Here is a 16,768-nt window from a genome sequence, read left to right on the forward strand (position 1 = left end):
TTGCATAGCAACAGCATCAACTTCCGGTAGACAGGCGAAGCTTTAGGACGCTCAACTGAAAGGATACCGTTCGTTTACAGCATACTAAAAATGAACTAAATGTATGTAGTACATTTAGTAAGTACAACTGTAAGTCGCTCTGGATAAGAGCGTCTGCTAAATGACGTAAATGTAAATGTAAATGTAGTATATACTCATTAAGTATACAGTATGGGTATTCGAACACAGCTCAGTTCCGATTATATACCTCAGTGATCTAGCCTGCCAAATGACCTTATTTCGTATTTGTTGCGTCGCAGAAGTTTTTGAAGGTGTCATAGCGTCGTAACCTTACTGGATTTCTATTGGCTCAAGCAGCTGTCATTCAATAAGTCACCCTATCGTGGATCTGTTTATTAAACCGCTGGGTTGGCTCTTTCCTGCGCCTGCGCACACGGGTGTTTTTCCATGTTACGCAACTATGTTCTGTCGCTAAGGCTTAAACATGTCATTACCAAACATGTCTGCCTCCATGGTGGCTAGAGCGACCGTCCGAGCAGTCAGTAAAAGAAAGATATTAGCCACTAGAGCGGCTTTAACGCTGGTAAGTGTGTACAATTACTCCATTTTATTATTTTTCCTCACCAAACTTCAGTGTCGGTGAATTACTGTTATGACTTCATGCTCCGAAGTTACAGAAAGCTAGATAGCTATGTCGTCGTTGTCTTTTGGTGGCGTCAAGGGTCAATCAAATGCTCATAATCCTAGCTAGCTGACTAAACTCAACGTTGATGACGGGACTGTGTGAGCTGACTGGAACTCCGACGTCACAAAATATATATTTTCTATATATTCTACAACAAAAACGACTGATTTCAGTACCCAAAGAATTGCCTGTAATTACACAATTTTTATAGCTTCGGAGCTCCAGACCGCCCACACTACTTGCTGCTCAACTCCATCGTAACTAGTGGAGTTGAGTTTAATCAGCTAAATTTCGGATTTAGGTTTTTACATAAATGTGTGGCGATGATTGAGAAATGTGTTTTAACTAGTTAACATAGCTAGTTTGCTAAAATCGCTAGCTAGCAAGTGATTAGGAATACACTAGCTTTAGCTAGCTAGCTAACGTTATTTAAGGAAGTTTGTCACGCATGTCCAATGACACAGCTATCTAGCTCCGGGGCCGATGAGAGGGGAGCAGCACAGTTTCATCCATGACATTTTAAGATAGCTTGTTAACGTTCGCTGTCTGCAGGCACCGTTTGAAGATAAAGGCCTCTGTGGCATTGTGATAACGCTGCTCAGCCCACTGTGGCTGCTGCTGGATAGCCCAGTCATGAGCCAGTCCCACTGGAGAGTTGGCCAAACTGCTGTTGTGACATAACAATGAAAACATGGTTATGCGACATTACGTCATACATTACATTTACATTTTACATTTTAGTCATTTAGCAGACGCTCTTATCCAGAGCGACTAACAGTTAGTGAATACATATATATTTTTTTTTCATACTGGTCCCCCGAAGAGATATTAAGGTTCTTACATGCCAATATAATCAAAACAATCTATGTCTAGGTGTTTTAATCGGCATATGCTTACTTCACTTATGACCTTTACGCCAATTAAGAAAATCTGAGTAAGGTGTTGACATGACTATTGCCAAACTCAGAGTATTACCCTAATTAGCTTAATATTGAATAATTAGTCTGCATGTAAACATACTCAATGTAGTAGTCATTGGTGTCATAGGTTTGTCTATGATCCTAAGAATTTGTAAGGCTTAGCAATTTACTTTGCAACTTGTAATTGAGTTTGCAAATTGTTTTGTAAGCTTGCAGACGTAGGATCTTAATTTGATCATCCTTAGAACTTTCCTGCAATGCATGTACAACCTGTAGTGTACTCAGGGCTTAAAGAGGCTTCTGAAGTTTGTAATTTCCACTTTGAAATTTCTGACTTGATTTTCTTGTCCGAAAAATGTAGCAACCCCTACAAAATGTATTATAAATTAAAAATGTATTATAATCCACATAATTTACATTTCCTGTTGCTGCAGGACTATTTTCCTAACAATTTACAATTGAATTATAGTTCTGTGAGGTCATAGAAGGCCTGCAAACCTTTACCTACTTGGTGAGGTGCTAATTTTTTTTTTTTTGGTGAGGGGTGCAAAAATGTTTGTACCGGCAGATGTAACCAATTGAATACCCTATCAGTTATAGAATATGCATTAAATGCATCCTCAAATTGCAATGTCTGCCTATGCTACACATATTGTCTCAATAACATGTTTTATTTTTAATACCATCAAACACCAAGTTAGGCATAGGCTACCTAATTTCAAAACAGGCCATCACTCATTGTGAATGGTAATTCTTTGTTTTACTGGTGAAACGTCCAAACTGAATCTCCATGCCAATCATATCAGGGCGGCAGGTAGCTTAGTTGTTAAGAGAGTTGTGCCAGTAACCGAAAGGTCGCTGGTTCTAATCCCCGAGCCGACTAGGTGAAAAATCTGTCGATGTGCCCTTGAGCAAGGCACTTAACCCTAATTGCTCCTGTAAGTCGCTCTGGATAAGAGCGTCTGCTAAATGACCAATTATTATTTATTTATATATGATTGATCTCAATCAGTTTCATGGGAATATGCATTTAGGTTTTCTTAAATTACTGTTTCGCAGATGGTGTTAAACTATTAGCCTTTCTTGTATTTTGTTTCAATCAATGCATATATCCTGCCTGAGTTTTGGGGCAAGATAAAAACAAGTGACTATTCTGCTTCAGCAAACCATCCTAAAATCTCACTAGAAATTAGGTGTTTTTTATGTAACGTTATAGGCCTACTATGCAACGTTATTATACTGAACAGAAATATAAATGCAACTTGTAAAGTGGTCCCATGTTTCAAAAGCTGAAATAAAAGATCCCAGAAATTTTCCATACACACAAAAAGCTTATTTCTCTCAAATGTTGTGCACAAATTTGTTTACATCCCTGTTAGTGAGCATTTCTCCTTTGCCAAGATAATCCATCCACCTGACAGGTGTTGCATATCAAGAAGCTGATTAAACAGCATGATCATTACACAGGTGCACCTTGTGCTGGTGACAATAAAAGGCCACTCTAAAATGTGCAGTTTTGTCACAACACAATGCCACAGATGTCTGAAGTTTTGAGGGAGCGTGCAATTGGCCTGCTGACTGCAGGAATGTCCACCAGAGCTGTTACTAGATAATTTAATGTTCATTTCCCTACCATAAGCCACAGCCAACGTCGTTTTAGAGAATTTGACGGTACGTCCAACCGGCCTCACAACCGCAGACCACGTGTAACCACGCCAGCCCAGGACCTCCACATCCGGCTTCTTAACCTGCGGGATCGTCTGAGACCAGCCACCCGGACAGCTGATGAAACTGTTTGCATAACCAAACCATTTCTGCACAAACTGTCAGAAACCGTCTCAGGGAAGCTCATCTGCGTGCTTGTCGTACTCACCAGGGTCTTGAGCTGACTGCAGTCCGGTGTCGTAACCAACTTCAGTGGGCAAATGTTCACCTTCGATGGCCACTGGCACGCTGGAGAAGTGTTCTCTTTACGGATGAATCCCGGTTTCAACTGTACCGGGCAAATGGCAGACAGTGTGTATGGCATAGTGTGTGCGAGCGGTTTGCTGATGTCAACATTGTGAGCAGAGTGCCCCATGGTGGGGTTATGGTATGGGCAGGTATAGGCTACAGACAACGAACACAATTGCATTTTATCGATGGCAATTTGAATGCACAGAGATACCGTGACGAGATCCTGAGGCCCATTGATGTGCCATTCATCCACCGCCATCACCTCATGCTTCAGCATGAAAACGCACAGCCCCATTTCGCAAGGATCTGTACACAATTCCTGTAAGCTGAAAATGTCTCAGTTCTTCCATGGCCTGCATACTCACCAGACATGTCACCCATTGATCATGTTTGGAATGCTCTGGATCGGCAGTGTGTTCCAGTTCCCGCCAATATCCAGCAACTTCGCACAGCCATTGAACAAGAGTGGGACAACATTCCACAGGACACAATCCACAGCCTGATCACATCTATGCGAAGGAGATGTGTCACGCTGCATGAGTCAAATGGTGGTCACACCAGATACTGACTGGTTTTCTGATCCATAAAAGGGTATCTGACTAACCGAAGCGCATCTGTATTCCCACTTATGTGAAATCCATAGATTAGGGCCTAATCAATTGACTGATGTCCTTATGAACTTTAACTCGGTGTAAAAAAAATTAATGAAATAAATGTTCTGTTTATATTTTTGTTCAGTGTAGTTGGTGTGACAGTGTTGTGGCTACACTACAGAGGGATTCAAGGAGTTGAAGTCTCAGATTAGTCATATTTATATCTGCTATCAGAGATTCCTAGAGTTGCCGTAGGAAGATTGTGCACATGATACTGTCATCGACTGTGTAGTCAACCCCGTCTCTTCTGGTCTCTCTTCCAGACTCCATCTGCTGTGAATAGGATCAGGACCTTACTAGAGGACAAACCAGAATACGTGAGTATCCCTCCAACCTAACCCAACTTCTGCTCCTGGAGACCTCTTTCAGAGCAGGTTTTCGTTCCAGCCGAGCACTGTGTCCAGATTGGTCTGAAGGTGGGGTTGGGGGTAGTGGAGTAATGGTTGTTGTGTTGTGTCCAGATTGGTGTCAAGGTAGGTGTGAGGACGAGGGGCTGTAATGGTATGACCTACACTCTGGACTTCACCAAACAGAAGGAGAAGGCAGATGAGGAGGTGCTGCAGGATGGTGAGCAAACACCATTATCCTAAATTACATTATCCCAACGATAGCCTAATGTTAGAGTAACATCCCCATTTGGACCACTTTGGAAAACGTGAATGCTGTCGAGTTATCCTCTGTGATCAATAATCTTGTTAGATGTATTATTTCACCTACAATCTAAATTCAATTAAAATCCCCAACATTATGTTGAAATGTTCTCCTAAACATGTTAAGTGATTTTATTATTATTGCTGTAAAATACTGAGTGTTGTGGTTAATGGTAATGTCTCCCCTGCAGGCGTAGTGATGTTGCGGTAATGTCTCCCCTGCAGGCGTAGTGATGTTGCGGTAATGTCTCCCTGCAGGCGTAGTAATGTTGCGGTAATGTCTCCCCTGCAGGTGTAGTGATGTTGCGGTAATGTCTCCCCTGCAGGCGTAGTGATGTTGCGGTAATGTCTCCCTGCAGGCGTAGTAATGTTGCGGTAATGTCTCCCTGCAGGCGTAGTGATATTGTGGTAATGTCTCCCCTGCAGGCGTAGTGATGTTGCGGTAATGTCTCCCTGCAGGCGTAGTAATGTTGCGGTAATGTCTCCCTGCAGGCGTAGTGATGTTGCGGTAATGTCTCCCCTGCAGGCGTAGTGATGTTGCGGTAATGTCTCCCCTGCAGGCGTAGTGATGTTGCGGTAATGTCTCCCCTGCAGGCGTAGTGATGTTGCGGTAATGTCTCCCCTGCAGGCGTAGTGATGTTGTGGTAATGTCTCCCCTGCAGGCGTAGTGATGTTGCGGTAATGTCTCCCTGCAGGCGTAGTAATGTTGCGGTAATGTCTCCCTGCAGGCGTAGTGATGTTGCGGTAATGTCTCCCCTGCAGGCGTAGTGATGTTGCGGTAATGTCTCCACTGCAGGCGTAGTGATGTTGCGGTAATGTCTCCCCTGCAGGCGTAGTGATGTTGCGGTAATGTCTCCCCTGCAGGCGTAGTGATGTTGCGGTAATGTCTCCCTGCAGGCGTAGTGATGTTGCGGTGTCTCTGCAGGCGAGTGATGTTGCGGTAATGTCTCCCTGCAGGCGTAGTGATGTTGCGGTAATGTCTCCCTGCAGGCGTAGTGATGTTGCGGTAATGTCTCCCTTCAGGCGTATTGATGTTGTGGTAATGTCTCCCCTGCAGGCGTAGTGATGTTGCGGTAATGTCTCCCTGTAGGCGTAGTGATGTTGCGGTAGTGTCTCCCTGTAGGCGTAGTGATGTTGCGGTAGTGTCTCCCCTGCAGGCGTAGTGATGTTGCGGTAATGTCTCCCCTGCAGGCGTAGTGATGTTGCGGTAATGTCTCCCCTGCAGGCGTAGTGATGTTGCGGTAATGTCTCCCTGCAGGCGTAGTGATGTTGCGGTAATGTCTCCCTGCAGGCGTAGTGATGTTGCGGTAATGTCTCCCCTGCAGGCGTAGTGATGTCTCCCCTGCAGGCGTAGTGATGTCTCCCCTGCAGGCGTAGTGATGTTGCGGTAATGTCTCCCTGTAGGCGCAGTGATGTTGCGGTAGTGTCTCCCTGTAGGCGTAGTGATGTTGCGGTAGTGTCTCCCCTGCAGGCGTAGTGATGTTGCGGTAATGTCTCCCCTGCAGGCGTAGTGATGTTGCGGTAATGTCTCCCCTGCAGGCGTAGTGATGTTGCGGTAATGTCTCCCCTGCAGGCGTAGTGATGTTGCGGTAATGTCTCCCTGCAGGCGTAGTAATGTTGCGGTAATGTCTCCCCTGCAGGTGTAGTGATGTTGCGGTAATGTCTCCCCCTGCAGGCGTAGTGATGTTGCGGTAATGTCTCCCTGCAGGCGTAGTAATGTTGCGGTAATGTCTCCCTGCAGGCGTAGTGATATTGTGGTAATGTCTCCCCTGCAGGCGTAGTGATGTTGCGGTAATGTCTCCCTGCAGGCGTAGTAATGTTGCGGTAATGTCTCCCTGCAGGCGTAGTGATGTTGCGGTAATGTCTCCCCTGCAGGCGTAGTGATGTTGCGGTAATGTCTCCCCTGCAGGCGTAGTGATGTTGCGGTAATGTCTCCCCTGCAGGCGTAGTGATGTTGCGGTAATGTCTCCCCTGCAGGCGTAGTGATGTTGTGGTAATGTCTCCCCTGCAGGCGTAGTGATGTTGCGGTAATGTCTCCCTGCAGGCGTAGTAATGTTGCGGTAATGTCTCCCTGCAGGCGTAGTGATGTTGCGGTAATGTCCCCTGCAGGCGTAGTGATGTTGCGGTAATGTCTCCCCTGCAGGCGTAGTGATGTTGCGGTAATGTCTCCCCTGCAGGCGTAGTGATGTTGCGGTAATGTCTCCCCTGCAGGCGTAGTGATGTTGCGGTAATGTCTCCCTGCAGGCGTAGTGATGTTGCGGTAATGTCTCCCTGCAGGCGTAGTGATGTTGCGGTAATGTCTCCCTGCAGGCGTAGTGATGTTGCGGTAATGTCTCCCTGCAGGCGTAGTGATGTTGCGGTAATGTCTCCCTTCAGGCGTATTGATGTTGTGGTAATGTCTCCCCTGCAGGCGTAGTGATGTTGCGGTAATGTCTCCCCTGCAGGCGTAGTGATGTTGCGGTAATGTCTCCCTGCAGGCGTAGTGATGTTGCGGTAATGTCTCCCCTGCAGGCGTAGTGATGTTGCGGTAATGTCTCCCCTGCAGGCGTAGTGATGTTGCGGTAATGTCTCCCCTGCAGGCGTAGTGATGTTGCGGTAATGTCTCCCTGCAGGCGTAGTGATGTTGCGGTAATGTCTCCCCTGCAGGCGTAGTGATGTTGCGGTAATGTCTCCCCTGCAGGCGTAGTGACGTCTCCCCTGCAGGCGTAGTGATGTTGCGGTAATGTCTCCCTGTAGGCGTAGTGATGTTGCGGTAGTGTCTCCCTGTAGGCGTAGTGATGTTGCGGTAGTGTCTCCCCCTGCAGGCGTAGTGATGTTGCGGTAATGTCTCCCCTGCAGGCGTAGTGATGTTGCGGTAATGTCTCCCCTGCAGGCGTAGTGATGTTGCGGTAATGTCTCCCCTGCAGGCGTAGTGATGTTGCGGTAATGTCTCCCTGCAGGCGTAGTGATGTTGCGGTAATGTCTCCCTGCAGGCGTAGTGATGTTGCGGTAATGTCTCCCCTGCAGGCGTAGTGATGTCTCCCCTGCAGGCGTAGTGATGTCTCCCCTGCAGGCGTAGTGATGTTGCGGTAATGTCTCCCTGTAGGCGCAGTGATGTTGCGGTAGTGTCTCCCTGTAGGCGTAGTGATGTTGCGGTAGTGTCTCCCCTGCAGGCGTAGTGATGTTGCGGTAATGTCTCCCCTGCAGGCGTAGTGATGTTGCGGTAATGTCTCCCCTGCAGGCGTAGTGATGTTGCGGTAATGTCTCCCTGCAGGCGTAGTGATGTTGCGGTAATGTCTCCCTGCAGGCGTAGTGATGTTGCAGTAATGTCTCCCTGCAGGCGTAGTGATGTTGCGGTAATGTCTCCCCTGCAGGCGTAGTGATGTTGCGGTAATGTCTCCCTGCAGGCGTAGTGATGTTGCGGTAATGTCTCCCTGCAGGCGTAGTGATGTTGCGGTAATGTCTCCCTGCAGGCATAGTGATGTTGTGGTAATGTCTCCCTGCAGGCGTAGTGATGTTGTGGTAATGTCTCCCCTGCAGGCGTAGTGATGTTGCGGTAATTTCTCCCCTATGTAATGGTGTATAATATTAATTAGAGCTGTCAAATAATTTAATTGTGGTTAATTTAATGTTTTGAATTTGCTCTAATTTGGCCCTAAAGAAAGAGTTTTCCATTTTAAAAGCAGTGTATTGTGTTCCAGCTTTGACTGTAAGGGACGGAAACACAATCTTATGTTTTTAATAATATTTTCACCATAAAACAACACAAGTCACTAACATCCAGCTATTAGGTCTCTCTTTATGTAGTGTTGTGGTGTCTCTCTTTATGTAGTGTTGTGGTGTCTCTCTCTATGTAGTGTTGTGGTGTCTCTCTTTATGTAGTGTTGTGGCGTCTCTCTTTATGTAGTGTTGTGGTGTCTCTCTCTCTCTTTATGTAGTGTTGGGGCGTCTCTCTTTATGTAGTGTTGTGGTGTCTCTCTCTCTCTTTATGTAGTGTAGTGTTGTCTCTCTTTATGTAGTGTAGTGTTGTCTCTCTTTATGTAGTGTTGTGGTGTCTCTCTTTATGTAGTGTTGTGGTGTCTCTCTTTATGTAGTGTTGGGGCGTCTCTCTTTATGTAGTGTTGGGGCGTCTCTCTTTATGTAGTGTTGTGGCGTCTCTCTTTATGTAGTGTTGTGGCGTCTCTCTTTATGTAGTGTTGTGGTGTCTCTCTTTATGTAGTGTTGTGGTGTCTCTCTCTATGTAGTGTTGTGGTGTCTCTCTTTATGTAGTGTTGTGGCGTCTCTCTTTATGTAGTGTTGTGGTGTCTCTCTCTCTCTTTATGTAGTGTTGGGGCGTCTCTCTTTATGTAGTGTTGGGGCGTCTCTCTTTATGTAGTGTTGGGGCGTCTCTCTTTATGTAGTGTTGTGGCGTCTCTCTTTATGTAGTGTTGTGGCGTCTCTCTTTATGTAGTGTTGTGGCGTCTCTCTTTATGTAGTGTTGTGGTGTCTCTCTTTATGTAGTGTTGTGGTGTCTCTCTTTATGTAGTGTTGGGGCGTCTCTCTTTATGTAGTGTTGGGGCGTCTCTCTTTATGTAGTGTTAGGCGTCTCTCTTTATGTAGTGTTGGGGGCGTCTCTCTTTATGTAGTGTTGTAGCGTCTCTCTTTATGTAGTGTTGTGGTGTCTCTCTTTATGTAGTGTTGTGGTGTCTCTCTTTATGTAGTGTTGTGGCGTCTCTCTTTATGTAGTGTTGTGGCGTCTCTCTTTATGTAGTGTTGTGGTGTCTCTCTTTATGTAGTGTTGTGGCGTCTCTCTTTATGTAGTGTTGGGGCGTCTCTCTTTATGTAGTGTTGGGGCGTCTCTCTTTATGTAGTGTTGGGGCGTCTCTCTTTATGTAGTGTTGTGGCGTCTCTCTTTATGTAGTGTTGTGGCGTCTCTCTTTATGTAGTGTTGTGGCGTCTCTCTTTATGTAGTGTTGTGGCGTCTATGTAGTGTGTCTCTTTATGAAGTGTTGTGGCGTCTCTCTTTATGTAGTGTTGTGGCGTCTCTCTTTATGTAGTGTTGTGGTGTCTCTCTTTATGTAGTGTTGTGGCGTCTCTCTTTATGTAGTGTTGTGGCGACCTCTTATGTAGTGTTGTGGTGTCTCTCTTTATGTAGTGTTGTGGCGTCTCTCTTTATGTAGTGTTGTGGCGTCTCTCTTTATGTAGTGTTGTGGTGTCTCTTTATGTAGTGTTGTGGTGTCTCTTTATGTAGTGTTGTGGCGTCTCTCTTTATGTAGTGTTGTGGCGTCTCTCTTTATGTAGTGTTGTGGCGTCTCCCTTTATGTAGTGTTGTGGCGTCTCCCTTTATGCAGTGTTGTGGCGTCTCTCTTTATGTAGTGTTGTGGTGTCTCTCTTTATGTAGTGTTGTGGTGTCTCTCTTTATGTAGTGTTGTGGTGTCTCTCTTTATGTAGTGTTGTGGCGTCTCTCTTTATGTAGTGTTGTGGTGTCTCTTTATGTAGTGTAGTGTTGTCTCTCTTTATGTAGTGTAGTGTTGTCTCTCTTTATGTAGTGTTGTGGTGTCTCTCTTTATGTAGTGTTGTGGTGTCTCTCTTTATGTAGTGTTGTGGCGTCTCTCTTTATGTAGTGTTGTGGCGTCTCTCTTTATGTAGTGTTGTGGCGTCTCTCTTTATGTAGTGTTGGGGCGTCTCTCTTTATGTAGTGTTGGGGCGTCTCTCTTTATGTAGTGTTTTGGTGTCTCTCTCTCTCTTTATGTAGTGTTGGGGCGTCTCTCTTTATGTAGTGTTGTGGCGTCTCTCTTTATGTAGTGTTGTGGCGTCTCTCTTTATGTAGTGTTGTGGCATCTCTCTTTATGTTGTGTTGTGGCGTCTCTCTTTATGTTGTGTTGTGGCGTCTCTCTTTATGTAGTGTTGTGGCGTCTCTCTTTATGTAGTGTTGTGGCGTCTCTCTTTATGTAGTGTTGTGGCGTCTCTCTTTATGTAGTGTTGGGGCGTCTCTCTTTATGTAGTGTTGGGGCGTCTCTCTTTATGTAGTGTTGGGGCGTCTCTCTTTATGTAGTGTTGGGGCGTCTCTCTCTCTCTTTATGTAGTGTTGTGGCGTCTCTCTTTATGTAGTGTTGTGGCGTCTCTCTTTATGTAGTGTTGGGGCGTCTCTCTTTATGTAGTGTTGGGGCGTCTCTCTTTATGTAGTGTTGTGGCGTCTCTCTTGTCGTGATGTGTGTTTTTTCTCTTTATGTAATTTCAGAAAATTTATGTAATGCATCGGCAGTAATGGCGGAATGATAGTGTTTCACATTATGACTTACCGTCAGTGTTGCCATTGGCAGGGATATTCACCTATTGATTTCTCCCTCCGGAGTGGAAAGCTGTTCTGTTCTGGCTTTGGCTGTGTTATCTAGTGGAAATCGCTCAGATCATTTCCTGGTTGCGAAAATACTACATTGTTTTTACTCAATTTCAGTTAATTTGAGAAAACAAGCACTGACTAGTGTAGGTAATCATTGTACCATCTAAATCGCAAAACATATAGTTTTTGTAGCTGGTTTTGGTCCACCAGCTTATAACAGCTGTAAAAACAATATTATTTTTTGGTCTTGAAAATATTTCACAGTGATTTAGATGGTACAATGCTGCGCTTAAAATGTGAAGAAATAAGTTTAGCACCATTTTAAGGTAAACTTTCTGATCTGTTGCATCAGACTGACTGATTGCCTTCGGAAAGTATTCAGACACCTTGACCTTTTCCTCAGTTTGTTAAAGCCTTCTTCTAAAATGGATTAAATCTTTTTTTCTCATCAATCTACACACAACACCCCATAATGACAATGCGAAAACAGGTTTTTAGACATTTTTGCAAATGTATAAAAATGAGAAATACCTTATTTCCGTAAGTATTCAGACCCTTTGATATGAGACTCCAAATTGAGCTCAGGTGCATCCTGTTTCCATTGATCATCCTTGAGATGTTTCTACAACTTGATTTGGAGTCCACCTGTGGTACATTCAATTGATTGGACATGATTTGGAAAGGCACACACCTGTCTATATAAGGTCCCACAGTTGACAGTGCATGTCAGAGCAAAAACCAAGCCATGAGGTCGAAGGAATTCGTCCGTAGAGCTCCGAGACAGGATTGTGTCGAGGCACAAATTGGGGAATTTCTGCAGCATTGAAGGTCCCCAAGAACACAGTGGCCTCCATCATTCTTAAATGGAAGAAGTTTGGAACCACCAAGACTCTTCCTAGAGCTGGCTGCCCGGCCAAACTGAGCAATCGGGAGAGAAAGGCCTTGGTCAGGGAGGTGACCAAGAACCCGATGGTCACTCTGACAGAGCTCCAGAGTTCCTCTGTGGAGATGGGAGAACCTTCCAGAAGGACAACCATATCTGCAGCACTCCACCAATCAGGCCTTTATGGTAGAATGGCCAGATGGAAGCCACTCCTCAGTAAAAGGCACATGACAGCCCGCTTGGAGTTTGCGAAAAGGCACGTTAAGGACAGAACATGAGAAACAAGATTTAACTCTTTGGCCTGAATGCTAAGCGTCACGTCTGGAGGAAACCTGGCACCATCCCTACGGTGAAGCATGGTGGTGGCAGCATCATGCTGTGGGGATGTTTTTCAGCGGCAGGGACTGGGAGACTAGTCAGGATCGAGGGAAAGATGATTGGAGCAAAGTACAGAGAGATCCTTAATGAAAACCTGCTCCAGAGCGCTCAGGACCTCAGACTGGGGTGAAGGTTCACCTTCCAACAGGACAACGACCCTGAGCACACAGCCAAGACAACACACGAGTGGCAAGTCTCTGAATGTCCTTGGGTGGCCCAGCCAGACCCCGGACTTAAACCCGATCGAACATCTCTGGAGAGACCTGAAAATAGCTGTGCAGCGACGCTCCCCATCCAACCTGACAGAGCTTGAGAGGATCTGCAGAGAAGAATGGGAGAAACTCCCCAAATACAGGTGTGCCAAGCTTGTCGCGTCATACCAAAGAAGACTCGAGGTTGTAATCGCTGCCAAAGGTGCAACCCACCTAGTAGTGAAGGACATTCAACAAGCACAGCACTTACACAAATGACTGATGATTGGCTGAGAGAAATTGATGATAAAAAGATTGGGGGGGCTGTTTTGTTAAGACTTCAGTGCGGCTTTTGATATTCGATCATAGTCTGCTGCTGGAAAAACATATGTGTTATGGCTTTACTCCCCCTGCTATATTGTGGATAAAGAGTTACTTGTCTAACAGAACACAGAGGATGTTCTTTAATGGAAGCCTCTACAACATAATCCTGGTAGAATCAGGAATTCCCCAGGGCAGCTGTCTATGCCCCTTGCTTTTTTCCATCTTTACTAACGACATGCCACTGGCTTTGAGTAAAGCCAGTGTGTCTATGTATGAGGATGACTCGACACTATACACGTCAGCTACTACAGCAACTGAAATGACTGCAACACTTAACAAAGAGTTGCTTTTAGTTTCGGAATTGGTGGCAAGGAATAAGTTAGTCCTGAATGTTCCCTAAACTAAAAATTGTATTTGGGTCAAATCATTCACTAAACCTCATCTAAATCCTGTAATGAATAATGTGGAAATAGAGCAAGTTGAGGAGACTAAACTGCTTGGAGTAACCCTGGATTGTAGACTGTCATGGTCTAAACATATTGATACAACAGTAGCTAAGATGGGGAGAAGTCTGTCTATAATAAAGCGCTGCTCTACCTTAACAGCACTATCAACAAGGCAGGTCCCACAGGCCCTAGTATTGTCACACCTGGACTACTGTTCAGTCGTGTGGTCAGGTGCCACAAAGGGACTTGGGGAAAATTGCAGTTGGCTCAGAACTGGGCAGCACGGCTGGCCCTTAAAAGTACACGGAGAGCTAACAGTAATGACATACATGTCAGTCTCTCCTGGCTCAGAGTGGAAGAGAGATTTAATCAATTTTAGAACAAGGCGTAACTTAATGAAATGTGGAAAAATTCAAGGGGTCTGAATACTTTCTGAATGCACTGTATGAATTCGGGATCTATCGTCTCACAGCTGTCCCAGAGTCGGCTATTTAGGAATAGGCAATTTTTTCTCAACAAGCTGACCAATAGAATAGGTCAACTTTTCTACTCCGGCAGATAGTAGATTGACACAGGCTAGTGATTTGGCTGTTAGGGACTGGTCCTGTTGGCTGAGGAAGAGTAAACGTGGACAGTTATTTTAACATCTTCAAAGTGCACATCAGAATTGGGTAAGAAGGACCACAACCGCACGTTGTTCCTTCCTTGACTTGGGATGTTCTGTTTTAATATGAATGACCATGTTTTTAAAGGTGGTCTGTCATTCTGACCACCAATGGGTGGACGGCCTAATCAGGTCACACACCCAATTAGTATGAGGACGTTTTAAAATGCTGCTGGGCAAATGTCCGGCGCCGACAGTCTCCTAACGGAAACCCTGGGACAGGCACAGCGTCAGCAGAGTGGTGTGTTGCGCTGAAAAAGGGTCCATGCAGTGAAGAAATGGAGATGCAATTAACAGCACCAAAATAAATAATTTACAGCATTAAAAATGTCACGCATTAACTTTGACAGCCCTAATAATAATGTGTCCTCTCCTGCAGGTGTGCGTGTGTTTATAGAGAAGAAGGCCCAGCTGACTCTGCTGGGGACAGAGATGGACTTTGTGGAGTCCAAGCTGTCCAGTGAGTTTGTCTTCAACAACCCCAACATCAAGGGCACCTGCGGCTGTGGCGAGAGCTTCAACATCTGAGAGAGTCAAACGTCTCCCTCGCACATACACACTCACCACCCACAACTCCCCTCGCGCACACTCACCACCCACAAACTCCCTCGCACATGCACACTCACCACCCACAAACTCCCTCGCACATGCACACTCACCACCCACCAAACCCCCCCGCGCATACACTCACCACCCACAAAACCCCTCGCGCATACACTCACCACCCACAAAACCCCTTGCGCCCACACTCACCACCCACAAAACCCCTCGCGCCCACACACACCACCCAACCCCCTCATCCCTTCCCTACCTGGAGGCCTGTGAGTGAAGTGAATAAAGTCCTGATGGACACAACGTGAGACATGGTGTGGAGTTCCCTGAGACAGACAGACAGACATGGTGTGGAGTTCCCTGAGACAGACAGACAGACATGGTGTGGAGTTCCCTGAGACAGACAGACAGACATGGTGTGGAGTTCCCTGAGACAGAGAGACAGACATGGTGTGGAGTTCCCTGAGACAGACCGACAGACACGGTGTGGAGTTCCCTGAGACAGACAGACAGACATGGTGTGGAGTTCCCTGAGACAGACAGACAGACAGACATGGTGTGGAGTTCCCTGAGACAGACAGACAGACATGGTGTGGAGTTCCCTGAGACAGACAGACAGACAGACATGGTGTGGAGTTCCCTGAGACAGACAGACAGACATGGTGTGGAGTTCCCTGAGACAGACAGACAGACATGGTGTGGAGTTCCCTGAGACAGACAGACATGGTGTGGAGTTCTCTGAGACAGACAGACAGACATGGTGTGGAGTTCCCTGAGACAGACAGACATGGTGTGGAGTTCCCTGAGACAGACAGACAGACATGGTGTGGAGTTCCCTGAGACAGACAGACAGACATGGTGTGGAGTTCCCTCAGACAGACAGACAGACATGGTGTGGAGTTCCCTGAGACAGACAGACAGACATGGTGTGGAGTTCCCTGAGACAGACAGACAGAGACATGGTGTGGAGTTCCCTGAGACAGACAGACAGACATGGTGTGGAGTTCCCTGAGACAGACAGACAGACAGACAGACAGACACGGTGTGGAGTTCCCTGAGACAGACAGACAGACAGACACGGTGTGGAGTTCCCTGAGACAGACAGACAGACATGGTGTGGAGTTCCCTGAGACAGACAGACAGACAGACATGGAGGTTTCTGTGCTGCTACAGAACAGAATGAGTGATGTTGGTCTGGTGATGGTGTACGGTAGGCTAATATCATGTCGCTGAACACTGGGCTTTGACATGCTGAGCCCCTGAAATCACATCTTCCCTTGTTACATAGACATGCATATGGTTCTGGCAGTAACCATAGAGACAGAACCCAAGAGACTTGGAGAGCTGCCAAAATAAAGGAAACACCTGGGCGTAGATTCTACAAGGGTCTGGAACTCTATTGGAGGGATGCGACACCGTTCTTCCAGGATATATTTCATAATTTGGTGTTTTGTTGGTGGTGTAAAATGCCGTCTCAGGTGCCACTCCAGAATCTTCCCATGAGTGTTGAATTGGTTTGAGATCTGGTGACTGAGACGGCCATGGCATCTGGTTTACATGGTTTTAATGCTCATCAAATCATTCAGTGACCACTCGTGCCCTGTGGATGGAAAATGTAATGCATTGTTATACATGACCCTAAGCATGATGGGATGTTAATTGCTTAATTAACTCAGGAACCACACCTGTGTGGAAGCACCTGCTTTCAATATACTTTGTATCCCTCATTTCCTCCAGTGTTTCCTTTATTTTGGCAGTTCCCTGTAGGTTGAATACAGTCACACAAAGCCAAGGACATATTGGGCATGTTTGAGGGCTAAAGCAACCGTCTGTAGTCTAGGGCGCAGCATGACGTGGTTTTTCCTTCGTGATAAATGGAGGGCTCGTCATTGTATCTGTGACTGGGCAGCGTCATTGAGGCCATCTCCATTTTTAAAGTAGTCCCATTTTCTTCATTGGCTCATTTCTCCCAGCTCATAGGAATCGCCACCAAGTTGACTACTTTTAAAATGGTGGAATCCCTCAATTCCCATTCTAGCTATGGTAATGAAACAGCGCCCCCCAACGGACGACAGGTTTTAGTTCAACAGGACGCAACGTTTTGTAACGTTTGGATATAAATATACAATGTGACGTGGAATAAGGAATCCCGTGGGTTCTATCCG

The 16,768-nt window shown here is 46.0% G+C and overlaps 1 protein-coding gene across 1 annotated transcript; it reads left to right on the forward strand.

Annotated features, from left to right (window-relative positions):
• The first annotated feature begins 216 nt into the window (after positions 1-216).
• Positions 217-14,913, forward strand: LOC121530746 (iron-sulfur cluster assembly 1 homolog, mitochondrial). The gene is made up of 4 exons (XM_041835955.2): positions 217-583; positions 4,478-4,531; positions 4,676-4,781; positions 14,431-14,913. The coding sequence occupies exons 1-4, from the start codon at positions 485-487 to the stop codon at positions 14,577-14,579; spliced, it is 408 nt and encodes a 135-aa protein (XP_041691889.1). The 5' UTR covers positions 217-484; the 3' UTR covers positions 14,580-14,913.
• The last annotated feature ends 1,855 nt before the right edge of the window (positions 14,914-16,768 follow it).

This window comes from Coregonus clupeaformis, unplaced genomic scaffold (genome assembly GCF_020615455.1).
Source record: "Coregonus clupeaformis isolate EN_2021a unplaced genomic scaffold, ASM2061545v1 scaf0002, whole genome shotgun sequence".
Lineage (NCBI taxonomy): Eukaryota > Metazoa > Chordata > Actinopteri > Salmoniformes > Salmonidae > Coregonus > Coregonus clupeaformis.